The sequence below is a fragment of the Telmatherina bonti genome, assembly GCF_933228915.1.
Source record: "Telmatherina bonti genome assembly, chromosome: 21".
NCBI lineage: Eukaryota > Metazoa > Chordata > Actinopteri > Atheriniformes > Telmatherinidae > Telmatherina > Telmatherina bonti.
Genome location: NC_136630.1, coordinates 25,524,963 through 25,547,100, shown reverse-complemented (window position 1 = coordinate 25,547,100; position 22,138 = coordinate 25,524,963). Strand labels below are relative to the sequence as shown.

Here is a 22,138-nt window from a genome sequence, read left to right as displayed (position 1 = left end):
TGTTTTTTTTATATGTCACACAGCGCCCCAACTTTTTAGAAATTAGGTTGTAGAGGGGGAAAAAAAAGAGTTTGTACTTCACAAATGCTTTTATTTGCATCAAAAAGTCAACTGCATTCCTTTGAGGGTGTGAAATAGTTATGCAGGCATCATCATTTGAGTTAAATCTTAACATTACAGATCACCTGAAAAACAGATGCAATATCCATGGCAACAAATAATCACAAAATGTTTAAGAACAATCATCTTATCGCTTGTTACTGTCACGTTTGTGCCGTAATAACATCATGCACTGTCCAAACAGCAGAATCAAGCTTCCCGTAAACACACCGCCTTGCTGTAAAGAAATATTGAAGGCTTTCTTTTCCCTAAACGCGTAGGCACTGTTCACCCTGATGTCTCAGACAACAAGCACAAGACAGTCAACTACAATTACTGCACAACATACTGAAAAAAAACTGCAGTTTTCTTCAAGTTTATGCAAATCACTGTTCTTAAGTTACCTTCAAAACCAAACTCATCGTCAGAGTAACGTAGGGAGAGGAGTTTTTCCCAATCACACACCACCCATACAACACAAAACACAACACTGACATGACAGTTAAACTGCAGCATTGTCAAATACTTTACACAACACACATTCAGGTATGATGGCGTGGAGCGTTTCCTAACAACTATGACTCAAAGTGAGCTTCTTCTTCTTGCATTAAATAATTAAAAGTGCATGAGAACAACCGAGTCCCAGTGCTCTGTGTTTATCTTTACAAATCAGGATCAATCTTACAAGACCACAGCAGTTCCATGTCTTCCGTGTCTATTACAATCATTTATGAATGTTGGAGAAGCTGAATGATCAGGCATGTCAGGAAAAGTTGGGATGTCAGGTGAAACGGCTGAAGCTCGTCCTGAATCAGACGTTAAGACGCAAAACAGAATCTGGCTTGGGATGCCGTCGAGTCCGTAGGAAGTGAGTCATTAGAGCGCGTCTTAGACTGTGTTATGCTGGCTGCTGGTGGAGGACGACTGGCAGAGGGAGAAGGGCCGGTCGGCGGTCAGGCTGTTGAGCGCTCGGAGCACGGCGTCAGGCATGTGATCTGCCAGCATCCTGGGGCTGATCAAAATGCTCCTGAACGCCATTTCACTGGACCATTCTGCGCGGTACCGAACCTGAGAGAAACAGGATCTGAGGACGAGAAAAACACACGAGAGTGAACGAAAGTTGGTTTTCTACAGCGGACTCTGTGCAGGAGGCTGAAGGGTAAGCATGGTTCATGTGACCATGTGATCAGCAAAGTCGCCTGACAGAAGGGAAAAAAAAAGACATTTTCCTCAAGAAAACAAGAGTTTCCGCTTTATAATAATAATAATAATAATAATAATGAGAAGAACGAGAAGAACAAACATTATATACTTTGTACAGCTCAGACCCTAATAATAATAACAATAATAATTAGAATAACAATAATAAATAATTAGAACAAACATTATATCATTTGTACAGCTCAGACCTTAATAATAAATCATAATAATTATAATAATAACAATTATAATTATAATAATAATAATTAATAATTTGAAGAACAAGAAGAATGAACATTATATAATTTGTACAGCTCAGACCCCAAGGATAAATAATAATAATAATAACAACAATAATTAGAATTAGAATAATAGTAATAATGATAATATTTAGAGTAAATAATAAGAACGAGAAAATAAACATGATATAATTTGTCCAGCTCAGACCCTAATAACAATAATGATAATAATGATGATAATAATAATAATAATAATAATAATAACAAAAATAAATTATAATTAGAATAATAATGATAATTTTAATAATAATAATTATAACAAATAATTAGAAGAACGAGAAGAATAAACATTCTATACTTTGTACAGCTCAGACCCCACTAATAAATAATTATTATTATAATGACTATAATAATAATAATAATAATAATAATAATAATAAATAATTAGAAGAACAAGAAGAATAACATTCTATACTTTGTACAGCTCAGACCCTACTAATAAATAATAATTATTATAATGACTATAATAATAATAATAATAATAATAATAATAATAATAAATAATTAGAAGAACAAGAAGAATAACATTATATAATTTGTACAGCTCAGACCATAATATTAAAAATAATAATGACAATGATAATAATAACAATAATACCAAAAAATATTCTAAAATATTAGTAATTCATCTGGTTTCTAGATGTAGCAGAAGGTCAGTGTTCATGTCAAGCCACTGAAGGGAGCGACGGCTTTAAGCAGTTAAAATCGTGTCGGATGAAGCAGATTTTATCAAGAGGAAAAACACCGTTATGTGTCGGCTGAGAAGGAAAACGATGCCGTCTGAAACGTCAGCTGGTGTAAACAGTCCACTACCAGCAGATTAGCTTCCATGTCCTCCCCGTGTCCACACAGAACTGCTTCTAGTTCCTGGTGTCACAGTTTAATTTGTAAGTTTATGGTAATAATAAGACAGAGGAAAAACCACATTTTGTGTTTTTTCTGTTTTACCAAAGTTCACTGAGAGCTGCAAAAACAATTCCTGCTTTTCCGCTGAGGTGAAGATGAAACAATCATGTCAATAACATGAGTTCATCTTCACAAAGGTTTTATACATCAGAACATCATTTCTACATAAAAAAAAAAAAAAAGAATTAATTTGGCTCCAACCACATCTTAATGAGGTAAGGACAACCATAACTGTTGTTTATTTTCTCCTTTGTCAAATGTTGGGGAAAAAAGTGTGAAAAAGTACAAAACTCTGCTTCCAGAGGAAAAAAAAGGAATCAGCCAGGTGGTTCTGATCAATGCATTTAATTAACTCCTCATCAGTGTGAGATCCTCTATGTAAGCAGCTGTTTGTGCAGATTGGCCATCAATCAGGAGGGTTATGAGGTCATTTCCAACTATCTGGAGTCCATCAATTTGTACACTGAAGGATTATTCACATGTGGAAAACACTGACGACAGCGGCCAGTCCTCCCAGATGTGGACGTTCCAGAAAGTTCCCAAAAGAAAGGTGGGATTCTGAGAGAAACTCAGACTCTTCAGGCCTCAGCTGGCACAATAAATGTTAAAGTTAGTGACGGCACGACCAGAAAAGGACTAAAACAAGTGTAACTGTTCGGGTTAGCTCTTTAAAACCAACATGGCAGCACAGCTCAGGTTTGCAGCTGCATCTTAAAAAAAAAAAAAAAAACCACAGGATGTTTGGAGCATTCACCAACCTATCCCTACAGTCCTCGCAAACTTTTATAAAGATTTTCACCAGAATATTTTCATCTCGAACTTGCTCTTAGCTGAGAACAAATCCTACAAACTCCCAGTAGAACTCCTACCAGCATTTCAATGCTGTGTTTTTGTCGTTTTCTGCTGCATTAAAATACAATAAAACCACAGTGAAGTTTTTTTTGTCAGGGTGGAAAATCATTTTTAGACATTTTATTATTTCAAAATAAATAGTGAGGTTTGCAGATTATGTCCCAGTGTTATTAAAGTTCCCCCATGGGATTTTTTTTTTCCCCATTCATTCAATAAAAAGTTGCTGTCAAGGTGCCATTTCATTCAACTGCAGGTCTTCCTAAAACGAGTTGCTGCAATCGATTTTCACACACTGCTTTTCCATTTTGGCTCAACTTAATTATTTGATTTGAGGTTGTATTTAAATATAAAGCGAGTTTTCATCACCAGTGTATGATATTTTCCAAATAACTCCAAATTCATAGAAAAAAAAAAACAGTTTTCCCCAACAGTGAAGCATTTCTAAGCTGTTGCTGCTGACTGCCACTAGGTGGCACACATGAGCCCCTTCCTCTGTTAACTTATCTGGTTAAAAAGCTTTTTATTGAACATCTTTCAAATATTCATAATTCTGTATATATTTACATAATTATAATAATAATAATTATAATAACAATAATTATATTATATTATAATTATTTTACCTGCACTGATAATTTTCACATTATTAATAATGAACCTGTTTTATTAAACAAAGCTTTTTATTACATTTGTCATAAATTGTCTTTTGTACAATTTTTTCTAGTTGTTAGAACATGTGTGTTTATTTTCTATTTACAGAACATTATAATGGAACCTTTTCTGTTGTTTAATGTATTATTTATCCTGCTCTGGAGAATTTTGTCAGATTTTGTACAGTTTTATCATATTTTTGTCTTTATATTTTTTAGTTAATTTGACTATTTTATTCTCCTTTTAACGTCCTGCATTCAGGACCGTGAAGACATGGTGCGCTTCGGACTTCACATGTTCTCTGGTTTGGTGTAAATGGAGCAGGATGTCAGGTCTGGGAAGGAGGTGGACACACGCTGGACAGGGATAAGCTCAGACAGTCCTTTAATGACTAAAAGAAATGCAGGATCGGCTGGTAGAAAACTGATCCAACTCACGAAGCCAGGTTAGCAGAAGCAGACAGGAAGGTAATGGCAAAAGGGACACGGGAAAAAAATCACGGTTCGGAAAAATACAGGAAAACTGGAGGAAAATCAGAGTTAAGGCGGATCGCAAGGTGAGACTCACAAAGCCATCTGGCAAAGAAAAGAGACAGACTGGACCCTAAATACCCACAACGGAGGGAGAGGCACAGGTGGAACACATGAGGGTACTGAGGAAGCTGAGAGGAGAGGAGAGTAGAAACGCCTCGCGTGACCACCACAACGTGGGACTAAATCACTACTTAGTATAGATGTATTTGTTGGAAAGTTGGAGAACTTAGCCCAGTTCTTTGCAGCAAACTTCATGGTATTAATTCTTTGATTATAACAAAGGTGATATTATGGGGTGGGAAGGGAGTAAACAAAACAAACAAACAAACAAAAAAAAGCCTGTAGCACTACATGGAAGGATCTGCGTCCAACTGGACAGTCCACTAGCATCTTCCTTTGATGTCCTCTGCTGTTTGATTTCATGCTTGTGTTGTTCTCACTCTCATATGTAAGTTTCTTTGGATAAAAGTGTCTGCTAAATGACTGTAGAATAGAATAGAATAGAATAGAATAGAATAGAATAGAATAGAATAGAATAGAATAGAAACAAAAATCACACCACCAGGAGTGCAGAAACAGAAGGAAAAAATTAAATAAAAACCATGACCCTGGACCTGGATCCTGACCCAGGACGAGGATCTACATTTTTCTGAACATGAATAGAAAAAAATATATTATTGTTTATATTTTGTTTGTTAAAGTAGTCGCTGCAGTTTTGCGGCTGCAACACGTAACTTTTTTAATACCTGGTTATTAAACAGGGTCGTTGTTTGCTTCGTTTTTTCATCACGATTCAGAAACTTCACGTCCTGCACGAGCGGCCAGAACAGGTTTTATTAGTTTTGAGTTACGTTGCCACTAAATTAGTGTCTTATTTTATGCATTTCATAAATTTTTACATCTTTATTTAAACTTACGATGTTATTTATTTATTTTTGTCCATTTCTCAGCCTCACATTTCTAATTTAAATTCCCATAGCAGCTGGCGAGGGAAGGACAGGTCTGGTTGGGAGCATCATTTTACGTGTGGTTATATGTACACGCGAGGATGTTTCATGTATGTGTGTGTGTGTATGTGTGACATGTTGGTTTGTGGTCTGGGGGACTTGATGGCTTCAGATTTTTCTTTGTTGTTTTTCTTTTTATATGAATCACTTTATATCACATCTTGTTTTGTACAAAAAGTTCTTTATAAATAAAGTTTGACTGAAAACCAAATAAATAACCACGTTTAAACATGAAATCAGAAGTCCAACATCCTCAGACTGACCTCCGAGACGGCCCGTCTTCCGTGATGTGCAGCACACGTCCCGGCAGAAAGAGAGGCAGGTGCGCGACTGAGTGGGCGGGCGAGTCATCCGACGCCAGGCTCTGATAGGACGATGAGTGGCGAATCATCAGGGACTCCTCCCCCAGCAGCGGCTGGCTGAGCTGCTCCTCCCTCCTGTTTTCCATCTCGGTGGGGAAGTCGTCGGGATCTCCTCCGAACAGCTCGTACCAGCAGCCCTTCAGCAGGATGCGGTACTGCCAGAGACACAACCACACCGACATCACTGACAGGAAACGTAAAGCTCCGTAAAAACCTACGTAGGAGCAGCGACCGCGTCTTACTTTTGGCTTGTTGCAGTTGGAAACGATTTTAAGTATCCGTCTCTTCAGATCCTCCATGTTGGGAATGCTCAGCCTGTGGAAGAAGAAGAAGAGCGGCGCTGTGAGGATGGAGAGCAAAACGGGTTAAACTCTCCTGTCTAATAACAGCCAAATACAGAGTCCACGTCACGTCGTGCTGTTCCACCTGTTACTGCCCCTCTGGGGGAAAACATTAGGGCTGTGACCACATGCTTTTGTCCCGTTTCGATTCCGATTTTTTTGGTGCCGATTCGATTTTTATTGCAATTCTCACAATTCTTCGGTATTGCTGATTTTTGTAGATTAAAAACAAAAGAAATGTAAAAAAAAATTTTTTATTTTGCTTGTTAATTTTCTTGATTTCAATGAGGAAAAAACAACACAGTAGCCAGACCATCATTCTGCTGCTATAAGGCCCAAGAAGATAAGTAAAAAGATAAATAAAACAATAAAAATGACAAAAATTTTATCATGGGTTATTTTTATTTGTTTGAAAAAAAAATCGATTTTAAAATTGTGAAGCAAAAGAAAAATCCAGATTTTTTATTTTTTGTTTAGATTTTTCCACCCCTACAAGATATGCTGCTGACACAAATACATACACCCTAAAAGACGCTCTACATAACTCAGCGTTCAGGACTCGTTCGGCGGCACAGTGACATCTATTATCTGCATTTCTGGAGCTGCTGCATTTCTATAGATCTTTTTCTACTCTTCTACCACAGCTGAGTTTCGCTTTACGTCACACACAAGCAAGCGAACATAAACACGCCAGCTGTTGTTGATTTCAGCAAAGAAACAAAATATATTAACGAAATAAGAGCGGGAAAAAAAAGAGAAAAGGGGCAGAGTAAGAGATAAGACAAGAGCTGAGATGAGAAGTCTTTTACTGGCTGGAGACATCACACAACACACGTAGGATCCAACATGGATGCTGGAAAGTCCATCGATCTGATAAAGTTCTGCTCTGCATCTTTAATAATAATGATAATACAAAAACTGAACAAGATGCTGGTTCTTACCTGGGACGACAAAAACAGAAAAGTAGAATTAGCTCCCGATGTTTTATTAACGAAAACAAGTGAGTGATGTATCGTACCGCAACCCTTCCTCAGACAGAGTCTCACTTGTTTTTGTTAATAAAACATCAGGAGGTAATTCTAGGATGTGCGTGATTTCATCTTTTTTCTTCTGGTTCTTACCTGGGAACCAGATCCTTTCCCAGAACCACCGACACCACGAAGCCTTTGGAGTAATCAGCTAAAGCTTTGCTGCAGGAAGGAAGAGGAAAATCATCTCACTGTTGTTATGGAAACGACGACTTCTACTTTCAAATGCTGTGTTCATGCCAGAGAAGAGCTTTAGGAAACGGCAGAAAAACCAGGTAAGAACAGAACCTTGACACAAGAAGAGCTCCGATCTCGCTGCTAAAGCCGCTAAAACCTGCTAAAGTTTGGAGAATTCAAGAAGAACCAGGAATCATGTGTGCAAATACACAAACCCGCCAGTCTACTGGTAGAACATGTCGTCTAAACATCCAGATATAAACTTCATCTTAACAAAATAACTACTTAGTCAGTAATAATGTTGTTTCTGTGTCAAAATGTACCAATAACACCTGTGACGGACATACCTGACAGCTGTGTGTTATTAAAAGCTCCACAGTGAGAGAGAAAGGAAACCGATCTGAATAGATAAAGCTTCAATAGGAAGCTGCTGGAATTACAGACACTAAATACACAGAATGCATAACAAAAAAGCACTTTTCTGGTCGAGAGCATGAGGTAGGAGACAAACTGGGCGTTTTCCAACCTTCACTGAGCTGGATTAAACCTTATTTCTCTGGACGAACTGACACTAATCTGAGATCCACCAGGAAGCTGCGCCTGCAGGGACGCTAGGAGACGCAGCTCTCCTCACATCGTCGAGTTGGATGTCAAACTATTTTCTTTATTTCTGCTGAAGATCATTCCTTTCATGCTAAATCATCAACTACACTCCGATCTCTTACATTTTCCTGTTCTTTTCTCAATTCTTCATGGATTACTGACACTGAACATGTCTGAAACAGGAACTTATCAGGTGCTTCTTCACGCCGTTACATCGTTGCTTCCAATCAAAAGGTTTACATTTGTTATCGGGTACTTGGCTGGGAGGTTGTTCCACCGGGGGAACAATGTGGGGAGAAGCTTGACAGAATATGCAGTTACGGTACCTCAGGAGGCCCCCTGGTGGAGAGAAAGAGTAGCACTGCAGGTTGGGGAAGGAATTGCGCAACAGGATGGCCAACAGCGAAGCTGTGCCGGCCCCCAGACTGTGGCCGGTGATGACCAGTTTGTACTCCTACAAACACAGGAAGACACAAACACGATGATTTGGAAGGTCAGCCTGCGTGATGAGAAGTCACACAGACTCATGCATTCATATTAAACTCCAGCCAGATTTGTGGAGCAGCTGAAACAAGCTGCAGCTTCGTGTTTTTACCGGAGCGATGGCGAACGCCTGGTTCAAAATGCCGTCGTTGACCAGCTTTTTGTAGATGTAGCCTGCTGCCTGGCACATTCCCTGCAGGAGACACAGTCTTCTGTTAGGAGGAGGGGAAACAACTAAATCTGGATGCAGGCAGGAGAAAGACGGCTTTACGGCCTCACCTTGTGAGCGTAGGAGGCTCCGGACACCCCGTCCACCGGCAGGTTCTCGCATTCAGCAGACAGGTCTGTCAGCGCGTCCTGCAGGATACACGTGGTGGGAGACAGAAAACTTCAAGTCACGGCCGAGAGATTTAGTCAGATTTAACGTGAAAGTAACAGAAACTTTCTGACAAAACACAAATCTGCAAACAAATCATCAGAGATTCCGTCACATTTTCCCCTCCGAACACGTCATAAAGGAGACAAATGACGTTGGATTATGGAGGGATCGGCCAAACAAGCCGGGAGTAGCAGTTCCTGTTGTCTGTTGTCTTTCTGTCCTCTTCCCCCCCACACAGCAGAGGCAGACGGCTGCCTGTCCCTGAGCCGGGTTCTGCCGGAGGTTTCCTTCCTGTTAAAAGGGAGTTTTTCCTTCCCACTGTCGCCGTGTGCAGCTCAGGATGGGAGATTGAGTTGGATCCTCCAACTCAATCTGTTGGTTTCCATATATAGGCTATTAGTAATCGGCTTTCATTATGTTTTCTTCTCTGTCTGTAAAGCGTCTTGACATGGCACTGCCGTGATTTGATGCTATATAAATAAAGTTGAATTGAAATTGAATTGAATTAATGACCAGTGGCCTGATACTGAGTGGATCCTGCGGGGGCTTAGCTTCAGTTCGGTTCTGTAAACTTGTCATAAATGTTAAATGTCTGTATGTCAAACCTTGGACGAGCTGGTTTGAACCTTGAATTTCCCTTTGGGGATAAATACACTATCTTTGATTTGATTTGATTTGATTTGATTTGATTTGATCCCACTGCATGGACGACATTAGACCGCTGGAGGCGTGGAGAGGTGTTGGGTACCGAGCTGTCAGAAACAAACCTTTCAGGTCATTAACGATGAGGTGAGGTGGATCGGATCTGTGCGTCCGGTTCATCCCAAACACGCGTGATCAGACGGATTTCTGCAGGATTCAGAAGCCGAGTCTCAAACTGGCAGAATCAAACCCTTGAACCTTCTTGCAGCATGACAGGGTGAGATATCCCACAGAGTGGAGCCCCTGCCAGCAGGAAAGATGGGAAGCATCCACATGGTTGGCAAAACGTGAGGTTTCCCAGCAGAAGCGTCACGGTTTGTAGTTGCCCATGGCAACAAGGCACACACACCCATCATCTATATGCTGAGAAAGAAAACCGGATTCCCAAAACCGCTTCATGGACCAGCTGATGCTCACACGTCCGGTGTAGGGTCAGTATGAGGGCGCACTTCGTGTTCTGACACGTTGGTTAACTTTTATCGGCCGTTTCCCTGATCACCGCAGAGTCAGACTGGAAGAAACCCACAAACGCTGCTGGTGTGGAGATGCACAAACCCTCAAACGTCCCCAGGTTTCCAACACATCTACTTCAAGGTCTGAAAGTTTCAATGACAGCAGCTAGCAGTGAGAGGGATCGGAGCTCAAGCTGGTGTTTATGTATCAGTCGTCCAAAGAAATAAGGAAGTGATCGTCATCATTAGGAGGAAGCATGAGGAGAAACAGCGAGCTGTATAAATACGCAGCAGCTGGACAGATTAAATACAGTGAAAGTCTGAACAGGACACTTTCCAAGTCAGCGATAGAGGCTGGTCCGGGATTTAAATGACTCTTTACCATAAACAGGAGCCGTCTTCCTCCATCATGTTGTAAAACTAACAGGTAACGTGGAAGATGTTGCTCCTAAAAGCTGTTAGCAAAACTAAACAGATGCTGCATCCGCCTCCAGAAACAGACCCGGCAGTCTGACGATCCAGATGTTCCAGCATTTACACCAGTTTAAGTCTCTTTTCCTTGTTCTTCACATTCACACACTGTACAGGCCAAGACAACCAAGATGTTAAGGTTTGGAAGATCCATACGAAAAATGGAAAATTGGGATTTTTTTTGCTTCACAACTTTAAAATATATTTTTTTGTTAAAAAAAAAAAAAATTAAAATAAATAAATTATTCCACCATAAATTTTTGGTCATTTTTATTGTTTTTTATTGATCTTTTAACTTGTCTTCTTGGGCCTTATAGCAGCAGAATGATGGCCTGGCCCCTGTGTTGTTTTTTCCTGATTTAAATTTTTAAAAAATGACGAGCAAATAAAAGTTTCATACATTTTTTTTTTGTTTTTAATCTACAAAAATCAGAAATATCGAGGAATTGTGAGAATCGCAATTTAAATCGATTCATCGCCCAAAAAATCGGAATCGAATTGGGACGAAAGCATATCGTCACAACCCTACAACATATTAACCCTTTCACTGATAAATAAAAAAAAAAAAAAATCATTTTTAAACACAGTATTTTACCTCTACAGACACATTCAAATATATTTGTCCTTATTATCAGTATTTTACGTTGTATTTATTTGAATGTCTTCTATGAAATATTTATAAAATAATGTATTTTCTTAATCATAACATGTAAATATTGAATAATATATATGGATATATAATATATATATATATATGGGAATATATGAAAAATACAGCTGGATCATTTTATTTCCTATTTATCACAAAGGCAGTGAGTGGTAAAGCATTGAATGGCTCTCCAACATCCGCTGAAGACGTTCATTAAAAATCTACCAGCCTCATTCAGGAATATGTAAGAAAAAAGCTCCGCTGTCGTGGCCATGCGGGATGAAAGGCTTCATGGAAGAACATTTATGCCAATATGGATGTTTTAATGTGGAATCTGACTGAGCTTTTTTTTCACTTTTTCATGGTGAATGCCCACCTTAACCAGCGAGACCCCACCTGGTTTTAACTGGGACAAAAAGTATGATCCTCCGACTGGAGAATTACTGTGAGAAAACACATCCTGTTGTCATGGAAAAGGTAAAGAAAACATGTACGATGCTGAAACTACTCAAACCGGTTCAAGAACTGTCCAACACATTCCGAAAAACTGGAATGATAGTGGGGAACCATCGTCTTCCAGGAAGGAATGAAGTGAGATGAAAATCCTGAATGATGGGCAGTCTTGTGAAATCAAACAGCAGAAAAACTCGCGTTTAGGTTTCATGAGGAAAGGAAGAACATCTCCACACGCCGTGTGAAGGGAACTGAGGGGACTGAACAGCTGTGTCCCCATAAGAAAACCACTAACCAGTCCAGCTAACTGGAGAAAAGGGCTTCAGGTTGCTGGGGAACATAAATACTGGACTCGGGAGCTGGAAGGTCTGATGAGTCCAGACTGACCCTGTTCCAGAGTGATAGGAGCATCAGGGTACGAGGCAGATGAAGAGATGCAGCCATCATGCCAAGCGTCTACTGACACACCTGTGGGGGCGGTCTATCATCTGGGATGTCTGCAGCTGGTCAGGTCTAGGCTCAGGTTCAGGTTCAGGTTCAGGTTCAGCCAGGTTCAGGTTCAGGTCAAAGTTCAAGTTCAGGTCTAGGTTCAGGTTCAGGTCTAGGTTCAGGTTTAAGTTTAGGTTCAGGTCTAGGTTCAGGTTCAGGTCTAGGTTCAGGTTTAGGTTTAGGTTCAAGTTTATTTTTAGGTTCAAGTTCAGGTCTAGGGTCAGGTTCAGGTTCAAGTTTAGGTTCAGATCTAGGTTCAGGTTTAAGTTCAGGTCTAGATTTAGGTTTAGGTTCAGGTCTAGGTTTCAGGTTTAGATTCAGGTTTAGGTTCAGGTCTAGGTTTAGGTCTAGGTTTAGGTTCAGGTCTGTGGGTCAGGTTTGTTTTTAGGTTCAGGTACAGGTCTAGGTTCAGGTTTAGGTTCAGGTTTAGGTCTAGGTTCAGGTTCAGGTCTAGGTATAGGTCTAGGTTCAGGTTCAAGTCTAGGTTTAGGGGTAGGTTCAGGTTCAGGTTCAGGTTTAGGTCTAGGTCTAGGTTCAGGTTCAGGTCTAGATTTAGGATTAGGTTCAGGTTTAAGTTCAGGTCTCGGTTCTGGTTCAGGTTCAGGTCTAGGTTCAGGTTTAGGTTCAGGTCTAAATTTAGGTTCAGGTTCAGATTTAGGTTCAGGTCTAAGTATAGGTCTAGGTTCAGGTTCAGGTTCAAGTCTAGGTTTAGGTTCAGGTATAGGTCCAGGTATAGGTTGAGGTTTAGTTCCAGTTATAGGGCTAGCTTCAGGTCTAGGTTTAGGTTTAGGTTCAGGTCTAGATTTAGGTTCAGGTTCAAGTCTCGGTTTAGGTTCAGGTTTAGGTTCAGGTCTGAGTTCAGGTCATGTATTAAATCATAAGTGTAACATCAGCCCACCAACACCAGTAACCAGTAATGAAGCTACTGAACACGACCATTGTTTCGCTGAGTTGCTACATCATAGTTGGAGATATTTGTTCATTGGTTTTGATTTCCAGCTTTTCTTGGATTCCACAGCAGATGTTTGACGTTTATCTTCAGTGATTTGTCACCATGAGACTTTTGCCCCGGTCAAGTCCTGTAACGTTTAACGACGGGAGCGTCACTCTTCATGGTCAGTGTCTTCCTTGGATTTGCGGCTTCACTGTCATTTGATTTTAGCACCTCGGTTCTGCTAATTCAGGCTGGTGGTTTTAAATCAAGTCCAGGAGTTCAGGTGTTGAGGATTTTGGAATTAGTCTGTGTTTCAGGAACCGGTATTTAAGCTATGGCTTGCTCTTCACCATAACAGTGAGGGTTCAGAGTCCTGGCTTACCTTCAGTGAAAGTGTTCCCCTCACAGCAACCAGAACAGCCTCCCTCTTATGATCCAGAGCCACAAAAAACGGGATCTCGTAGATCTGCAACACGACACGCACGCTTAGAAAATCCTCATTAAGACGTATAAAACAAGAAAAAAGGAAGAAGATGGAAGAAACCGCTGAAAGTCCGACCTGATTGTGGAAGCTGACATGGATGAAGTCTCTGTACTGCAAACCGGTGCTCTGCAGAATGGATGAGAAGTGGCAGCCGAGGTGGTCTCCCCCTACGATGTCATACTCAGCAGCCCGACTCCTGCAGCTGAAGCACAAACATTCACGTTTAGACAGAACTTTGCTCAAACAAAAGCAAAACAAAGCTGTTTTTTTGTCTTTTTCATGCCCAGCGGCTGCCATCATCACGCCGGCTCATGCAGACACAAACAGCTTCTGACCAGTCTCCGCTGAGCTTGCAGGGTCCGGTGAAGGGGTTGGAGTAGATGTACAGCGGCCAGCCGTAAGCTGCTGCAGCAAAGCGCATGCAGTGGGCTGCTTTCTCCAGCTCCGTCTCCAGGTCTTGTCCCTTCACACAGAAAATGAAAGTGGAAGAATAAGAACATGTTGTTGTTTCTGAGTTCGGTTTCTGATTTATTAGTGATGACTTACAAGTGGAGAAGAAGGGCTGTGAGTCACAATGAGGTCTGGGTCTTTGCTCAGCTCCATCTTATCTTGTTCCTGATGTAGCAGAGCCAAACCGGCTGCGATGTCACTGGGAACCAGGTCTGTGTCCTGCAGCAGACACGTCATAACACAAAGGATCTCACAATGTGTTTGATGTCAGTTTTACCTCTTCCTGACTATTCTTTCTGCCTTCTGTCTGAAAAGACAAACCCAGAATGACAGAAATATATCATCGCTACTGCAGGTTCTGCATCCTGTTCTCTACGGAAAGCTGAGACGTGTCAGATCACTGCAGAAGTGTCAGAATGAAGAGATGTGTCACCATGTCAGGGTAAATTCACCTGGAACACAATGATAAATAGTTTTCTCCTTCTGTAAGAAAACCACATGAAAGCTGCTCAGTTCATCCAGGAGGGAGTAAAGTAATCTTAGATGATGGACTGTGTAAACGTGGACGTTCAGTGAACACGAAGCATTTTCCAGATGTTTTAATAGACGTGTTACGCAGGGGGAGGTTGTAACAGAGGTCTTTCTGTGTGCAGTTCGCATGTTCTCCCCGTGTACTCCGGCTTCCTCCCACCGTCCAAAGACATGCATGTCAGGTTAACTGGTTACTCTGTGTGCATGAATGGTTGGTTGCCTCGCTGCGTTGGCCTTGTGATGGACCCTGCCTCTCACCCAGTGACTGCTGGGATAGGCTCCATTGAATTTTTATTCAATACACTTTGACAAGATGACTTTATATTAATATGGGCTTTTTAAAGAAAAAAGAAACCTTTTTGTTTGTGGTGTTTCCTTGTGAGTTGTCAGTGGAAAAAAAAGTGTGCCTTGGCTCAAAAAAGGTTGAAAAACACTGTTCTAAAGAGCTTTAAACTTATTACAGGTGCTTTGAACTGTCCTCTGTCTGGCAATTTGGCGTAAAATTGAAGAAATAACCATTAAAAATTGGACAGTGCTGTTTAAACTATTGCATCTGCACCAGTTTGATCTGTTTCCTAAATGACAAATCTGCAGATTGAAAGAAAATAGTCCTTTTTTGTTTTAGGAGACTCTGCATGTGCTGCAAGTTAGTCTACAGATGTGCTCATATTTATTCATACCCTTTCATTAAAGAGGGAAAAAAACAGCTGCCTGTAAAATAAGCTGAAATTGACTAAAGTAATAATAAATAAAAATTTTATGAAAATCATTACATTATTTTTTAATTCTGGTTCAATAGAAATATTTTTTTAAAAGCAAACAAACAAGATAATTTATTACATATTACATCACTCATAAAGTAATATTTAGTTGAACAATCCTTTAATGTTTCCGCTCCAGTCAGGTGTTTTCTGTTCCTCTCAGTCAGACTTCTGCACCTGTTGACAGATATTTTGTCCCACTGTTCAACAGAAAAGTGCTCTAATTTGTCCAGGACCAGTTTGTATGTTTGTTTTCCTTTCTTTTTTCAACTCAATTAAATGAAAAAACAGTGTCTTATATTACTAAATTACATTTTTGCTAATTTTTAGTTATTGTTCCTTTTTTAAGTCTCCACTTATTTGTGTGACTGTTGTAAATTCAGCCTTTTCTTTAATGAAAGGGGATGAATACATATGAGCACAACTGTACGGTCAGAGTCAGGAGAATACAAGAAAAGACCCCACATTCACCTCAGAAACACCATGAAGGTCCAGGAAGTAGGGAAGCCCAAGATAGTTTATAAAAGAATGAGAAACTGCTTCTCTATAAAACCTCCTTCATCTCCATGGAAACAAGCAGGACCTTCATGATTCATTTCAAACAAAGTCACAGGAGACACATCAGCAGAGTTTTTAGAGCTGGAAGAAAACTTTTCACCACAAAACAGCAAAAGTAAGAGAAGATTTCTGAGTTTTGTCCCACAGTGATGAGACAGACATGTCTCTGCTTTTACATGACAACTTGTTCGTCAAAGTGGAGACATGATCAGAAGCTGGAGAGTGGACAGAACTGTTTTTAATCATATAATAGGTTGTGGAGCCCTGCGATGAACTGGCGAGATGTCCAGGGTGTACCCTGCCTTTCGCCCAAAGACTGCTGGGATAGGTTCCAGCTTCCCCGCGACCCTTCATCGGATTGAGCGGTTTGGATAATGAATGAATGAATGAATGAATGAATGGCTTGGGGTTTGAGCTGTGTTGTGTTTGGAAGCCAATGTTTGGTAAAGTCAGCTGAGTTTATGCTCTTTGTTTTTCTATCCCATAATGTTAAGATTGCTGCTTCCGTCACACTGGTGATGAAGAGGTTAACGACAGCAGCATTTTGACCACATTTATGTCCTAATACTCAGAAGCAAGACGCATCCCTTACAGAGAAGAAGTTGCTGAAGAGCTGCGCGATGCTGGAGAAGGCCGCTCGGTGGCTTTCGTCCTGCGGCAGGCAGCAGCACAGCAGCCGCAGCCGGCTCTCCCACACCTTCACAGCCAGCGAGCGGGCCGTGGACAGGAACTGGGCGCCCTCACTGCTCTCCATGTCTCGGACTCCCAGCGGCTCCATGGCGGCCTGCTGAGGACGGGGGCTGCCCAGTGGATCGAAGACAAAAACTACACCCACCGCCGTGAACAGCAGGATGATCCAGCTTCGGAAACAAAGACAGAAGGTTGTTAGACCAAAATTAAACCGAAATGATGTTTTAAAATGACGAAAAGAAGGAAAGAAAAAAGCTACCTGGTAACTACGGCTGCAATGACAGAACCCACTGTGGCGGGATCACAACCCCGGCTGTCATCAGACACCCAGACGGCCCCCAGACAGGCCCAAACCAGCTCAGGTATGTAGAGAAGAGCTCGCAGGTACACCAGCGCTGGCATGGAGCGCCGCGGGCCAGGGTTTGTAATGGTCCCTGGTGGGAAAATAAACAAAATAATTAAATAAAATAACATATTTATAGCAGCTGCATTCCTAATTAGATTCATTACATGAGAATTCCTCTATAGATGATGTGAAGACAGAAAATTCGTCTCAGTGTGAAGTTAAAAACGGCACATAAAGGCCCCCGGTGATGTGATGCGTCCTTATCGATCAGCTTCATAAAATCTCAGATTGGCTTAAAATTAATTTACCAAATAATTTCCTCCACTTGCAGACCCCTCATTCTGAGCCAGCCAAGAAATAAAGCTGCAGACTTGAATCGTTCCAGGAAACATCAGAAACTATTACAGAAGCTGGTCTTGGCAGGGACACAAAGGTTTTTTAGCTCCGAATTTAAGCTTAAATGGAACAAAAACTATCATGATATAACTGGAATTTATGAGTTTTAGTTGTGTTGGTGAGTTGCAGCCCCTGCTGTTGTATATTTATAAAAAATAACACTTCTGGTCTTTGTTTATCTCATTTCTTAATGTAATCAATTTATTTTGGTAAATTTTCAGTAATTGTTATACATTTATTTAACATTAAATAGTATTTTATTTTATTACTGTCTTTTTCTTTTTGTTTTTTTCCAGTATTTTTTTTTTGTATAACTAAATAAATTTGAGTGTAAAAGGATTAATAGAAAACTACGTACAATCTGTTTATTATTAACACTAAATATGACGATGAATCTAACTTAAGCTACAGCTTTAGAGAGTCAGCAGAGACTCAGAGAACTCTGAAATGCCCACTTCCATGTACAAATTAGATATTTACAAAAAAGGTTTGAGCATGAAAGCTTTTTAAACATTAAGTTTGAATTCACTGCATATTTGCCTGAACATTGAACTTAACTTTTTCTTCCAAAAAACTTCCAAGATTTCAATCTAACTTGTGCACAAACCTTGAAATTCACATAAAATACTAACTCAGTCAGTAAAAGTGCTTCAGACCTAATTAGGGTTAGAATGAGTATCTCATGTACAGTGTTGTAAAGTTGTAAATTTGCAAACTTTCAAATTAAATCTCTATAAAAACTTAAATCATACCACTGTTGATCAAACCACAGCGTTTTTTTCCAAAATTGTTTAAGGACCTTTTTTGGCAAAACAAGAATAAATGTTGTTTTTTTTATTAGTATAGCACATTGAATCATAATGTTGCTTATAATGTTGCTTCAAACATAACCTGGCGTCAAAAAATGTCCAGTGTTTCATCACAGCATCCTTTGCCAATTAAACAATATTTGTGTAATATGCACAACACTATTTACAATATATATGTATAAAAAAACTAAAAAGAAACAAAAATGTAGTCAGGGTTCTATTATTGGGAACAAAGCTTGAATAAGGAAAGAAATGCTTTCATATAAAGTGGGGTCGTCAAGCTCCAGTCCTCGAGGGTCAGTCTCCAGCAGAGTTTTGTTGTTTCCTTCTACCAACACAGCTGATTCACATCAAATGGATCCAGCAGCTTCTTGTCAACCTATTTATTCATTACGGTCAGGTGTGTTGGAGCATGGTGAGAACAAAAACCTGCAGGATACCGGACCTCCAGGACTGGAGTTTGACACTTGTGATATAAAGGATGGCACACCCATGTCCCAAATCTGTACAGACAAGCACAAGTGTTACACACTTCCTGTACCACATATGCACAATACCCTGGATTTTAACATCCCTCTTGTTATTTTGTCATTTCTAACCGTTGACATCAACTCATCTGTGCAGATTATTTTTTTTACAAAATCTCCCAAACCAACACCTGACAGCTTAGTTACCTTGAGCACTGACATAGACGATGGCACACAGCGACAGGATGATGAGAGCCAGAACAACCAGCAGACCAACCAGGTAGCTGTGTAAGACTCCTCTTCCATTACAGTCAAAATGACCCTTGTGATAAGTGAACAGGATCATGGTACCACACCACCTGGAGAGAAATGACAGCAGAAATCACAACTCAGTGAAAGCCGAGTGGGAATTTTTTTTACATCCACCGTGAATAAAAGAAAAGCAAGAACAAACCAAAGTACACGGAGCCACAGTTCAAAGCAGCCGGGGAAAACAAGGTCGTCACTGGCGATCCCCCACCGCCGTCCAAACACCACCATCCCAGGCATTTTGCAGCTGAACACGCCAAAATCCCTCACGGACTGTAACCGAGACTTGTCTTGAGCAACAGACGCATAACGTCAGCGATGACTTCAGCGCCAAAGAGCAACCATCTCTGTCTCTTACTGCTACATTATACTTTCTCTATGACATGTTTATGTGGAAAAAACTGCATGAATGTTCGCTAACGTTGACTGTAGTCTATCTTTATAATATAATACTGAGGTTAATTACCTATATGTACTATTGCCAACACATTTAAAGAGAAGTAGAAGAACATTCACCGTTGCGTTAATGATTAGCTTCCAACCTTAGCAATGGTGCTAAAAAATTCACTCCAAAGCTAAATCAATATTCCAGATTATGCGTGGCAGTCATGACTAATGTTTTATTAGTAACATACTTATGCAATCTTTAACATATCCTATTATTGTCGGAAGTTAAGGTAAAATTTAGAGACTAGTAAAGGCTTTGTTTTGTTTTGTTGACCAGACCAGTTTCCGTCTTTAGATTTCATCCACCCGGAACAGGGAGTAAAAAAGCAACAGTTCCGGTGTCATTCCATTCCGCTCCGAGGGGTGTTACTGAAGGTACAATATCGACCCCTTTAGAAAGGTTGAAAACAAGTCGTTTTGGGTTTTTTTTTGTTTTGTGTTGTTTTTTTTAGTTTTATTTTGTGTTTTCTTTTATCTCCGCTGAATTATTAGTGGGGGAGGGAGATAAGAGCAAGTGAGCGTATGCTTCGTTTTTTCATTGATAAAAAGTGTATTTCTTTGCTCCCGTTATCATGTGGTTCCATGGTGTAATGGTTAGCACTCTGGACTCTGAATCCAGCGATCCGAGTTCAAATCTCGGTGGAACCTGCGTTTTTCATTTTTATCTGTTACCTTTCAGTTTGATAAAATACGTAAACCAACATTCTTAGAAGAACAAATCTACTAAAAATTTTCAGCAACAACTGAAAACTAAACGAAGGAGGATCTGAACGTGCCTCCCCATGTCATAGCTACGTCATTCCAACATGGCGAAGCACGTTGCACGCTGTTCTTATTTACTTTTTAATATTACAGGTATTAAAGTCATTCCGCCGCGTGTTGGACTCGTGAGTGTTGCTGTAGGACTAATTAACAACACTATCCATTCGAGAGTTTGTTATGGGACACGAGGACCAGAAGCAAAGGTCAGTGAAGTAAACGACAATAGATGACACATGCAGTGCTGTATTTGCCACGTTTTATGTTTTTAAACCTTCACATGTTTAAATATAGAGAAGTATAACAGTGGTGATGTAGTCTAGCTGTGACTGGAGCTTTTAAATATGTATTCAGCTACTTGACAGAGGCCTTATTTGTAAAGTTTTACATCTCTACTTGTCTTGTTCTTGCTTTCACAGGACAGCCATGTACATATTCCACTTGGTAAATATGCACACAGATATATTTTAGGTTTGAAATAGAAAATAAATCCTGTCCAATATCATTTGATATGTTTTGTCTTTCTCAGATCGTCTGACGGTGTCCTACAGCAGAAGCAGTGGTCCTGGTGGTCAACATGTCAATAAAGGTGATAGTAATGTAATCCATAATTAATTCCAAATTGGTGCACCCATGTCAGGGACCACTAAGATCCACACTGTTACCTCCTCTGTGACAAGATGTATTATCATAAAAAACAACTTCATCACCTGCTAAACCTTCTTTTGCAAAGCAGTCATTTTTATACTGCAAATATAAAAGTAAACAGAAGTTCCAACATCTTTCTGTACATGTAAACCACATATATTTTCCCTAATTGGAGGAAAAAGAGTAAAAGTAACCAAGCAAGAGAAAAGATTTTACCAGCCTTACACTGCTGGATTAATATGCTTTTGGCTTGTTTTTTTGTTAAAATGATAGAATCAATTGATTTTAATGGATTGATTTTTCCGTCTGCAGTCAGCACAAAAGCAGAAGTACGATTCCATGTGCACACGGCAGACTGGATCCCGGAGGATGTTCGGGAAAAAATCCTTCAAAAGGTTTGTTTGTTAATTTGTGACCAAAACCAGCCACATCTTGTCCACTTTTTCTTCATCCACTGAAGTTCTGAATTTCATTTAATTTCTTTTTGTACAAATACTGCAGAACAAAAACCGCATCAATAAGGCCGGAGAGCTGCTGGTAACATCAGAGATGAGCAGGAGTCAGCAGAGAAACCTCTCAGACTGCATCCAGAAGATCTCCACCATCATAGCTGAGGCCAGTGAGAAACCCCATGAACCGACAGCTGAAGATGTCGCTCTGAGGGCAGCCAGGTATAATTCCGTAGAAATATCCACCATCATTTCATAAGTCTAATGTTAAAATGTGATGCGAAATCTGTTGTGCAGGTTAGAAAAGAGGAACAAGGAGAGACTTCAACAGAAAAGAATCAATTCAGCAATCAAGAGCAGTAGACGGGTGGATTTTGATTGATTAATTGTAAGCGTTGTCATGGTTGTAATGTTTTTAGGACATATTTTATTTTTGTTCTTTGTACATATTATTTAATAAGTATTGCTTTTAACATTTCTGTTGAATAAAGTTAAGCAAAACACATTTTTTGGGTGCATGTTTAAAGTTTTTCTTCTAAATCATTTAAGAAAATGCTTTTATTATATGAACCTATAAAATTCATATGGTATGGTTTATGGTTCACACCAGGGATGAATTAATAGAACAATAAAGAGTAAAACTAAAGCTAAACATAGTACCACAGTTGTAATAGGCACTACTTGGAGTAATGGAGTCAAAGTAAAATGTGTTACTAGCGTCTTTACTTTGTTCATAATCTAACTAATAGTAATCTTACTGATTACCGTTTACAGTACAGTTACTGAAAATTGCTCCACATTGTTAACCCTTCTGTGGCATTTGGGTCAAACTTGAATGGTTCATAAAAATGTCATTCTTCCTCTGAAGAAGAATGACCATGAATATTTCCGTGTTAATAACATGTGAAATATGAATGCATGTTAACCCGATTTAATCACATATGAAACTCACATTTTCACAGTC

At 39.8% G+C, this 22,138-nt stretch overlaps 2 protein-coding genes across 2 annotated transcripts; one reads left to right on the top strand and one right to left on the bottom strand.

The window, feature by feature from the left end:
* Window positions 1-81: 81 nt before the first annotated feature.
* daglb (diacylglycerol lipase, beta) lies at window positions 82-19,617 on the bottom strand. The gene is made up of 15 exons (XM_079260700.1): window positions 19,017-19,617; window positions 18,770-18,921; window positions 16,804-16,978; window positions 16,447-16,714; window positions 14,101-14,223; window positions 13,890-14,017; window positions 13,630-13,756; window positions 13,453-13,536; window positions 8,821-8,898; window positions 8,654-8,734; window positions 8,385-8,512; window positions 7,372-7,440; window positions 6,152-6,224; window positions 5,811-6,064; window positions 82-1,183 (listed from the first exon to the last, which is right to left on the bottom strand). The coding sequence occupies exons 1-15, from the start codon at window positions 19,109-19,111 to the stop codon at window positions 988-990; spliced, it is 2,031 nt and encodes a 676-aa protein (XP_079116826.1). The 5' UTR covers window positions 19,112-19,617; the 3' UTR covers window positions 82-987.
* Window positions 19,618-20,124: 507 nt separating this feature from the next.
* mrpl58 (mitochondrial ribosomal protein L58) lies at window positions 20,125-21,577 on the top strand (the record flags this gene model as incomplete). Its single annotated transcript, XM_079260630.1, has 6 exons — window positions 20,125-20,283; window positions 20,497-20,521; window positions 20,607-20,666; window positions 21,038-21,120; window positions 21,227-21,396; window positions 21,472-21,577. 6 exons carry the CDS (start codon window positions 20,125-20,127, stop codon window positions 21,554-21,556), a joined length of 582 nt encoding a protein of 193 aa, XP_079116756.1. The 3' UTR covers window positions 21,557-21,577.
* Window positions 21,578-22,138: the final 561 nt, after the last annotated feature.

What these genes read in the sequence shown, in the direction of transcription:
- daglb (XM_079260700.1), bottom strand. Translation starts at nt 19,111, where the DNA reads ATGCCTGGGATGGTGGTGTTTGGACGGCGGTGGGGGATCGCCAGTGAC. An exon ending in TCTTCAGCAACTTCTTCTCT is followed by an intron (nt 14,224 to 16,446) that starts GTAAGGGATGCG and finishes TGTCTGCTGCAG; the next exon opens with GACACAGACCTGGTTCCCAG. An exon ending in CCACCAGGGGGCCTCCTGAG is followed by an intron (nt 7,441 to 8,384) that starts GTACCGTAACTG and finishes TCCTTCCTGCAG; the next exon opens with CAAAGCTTTAGCTGATTACT.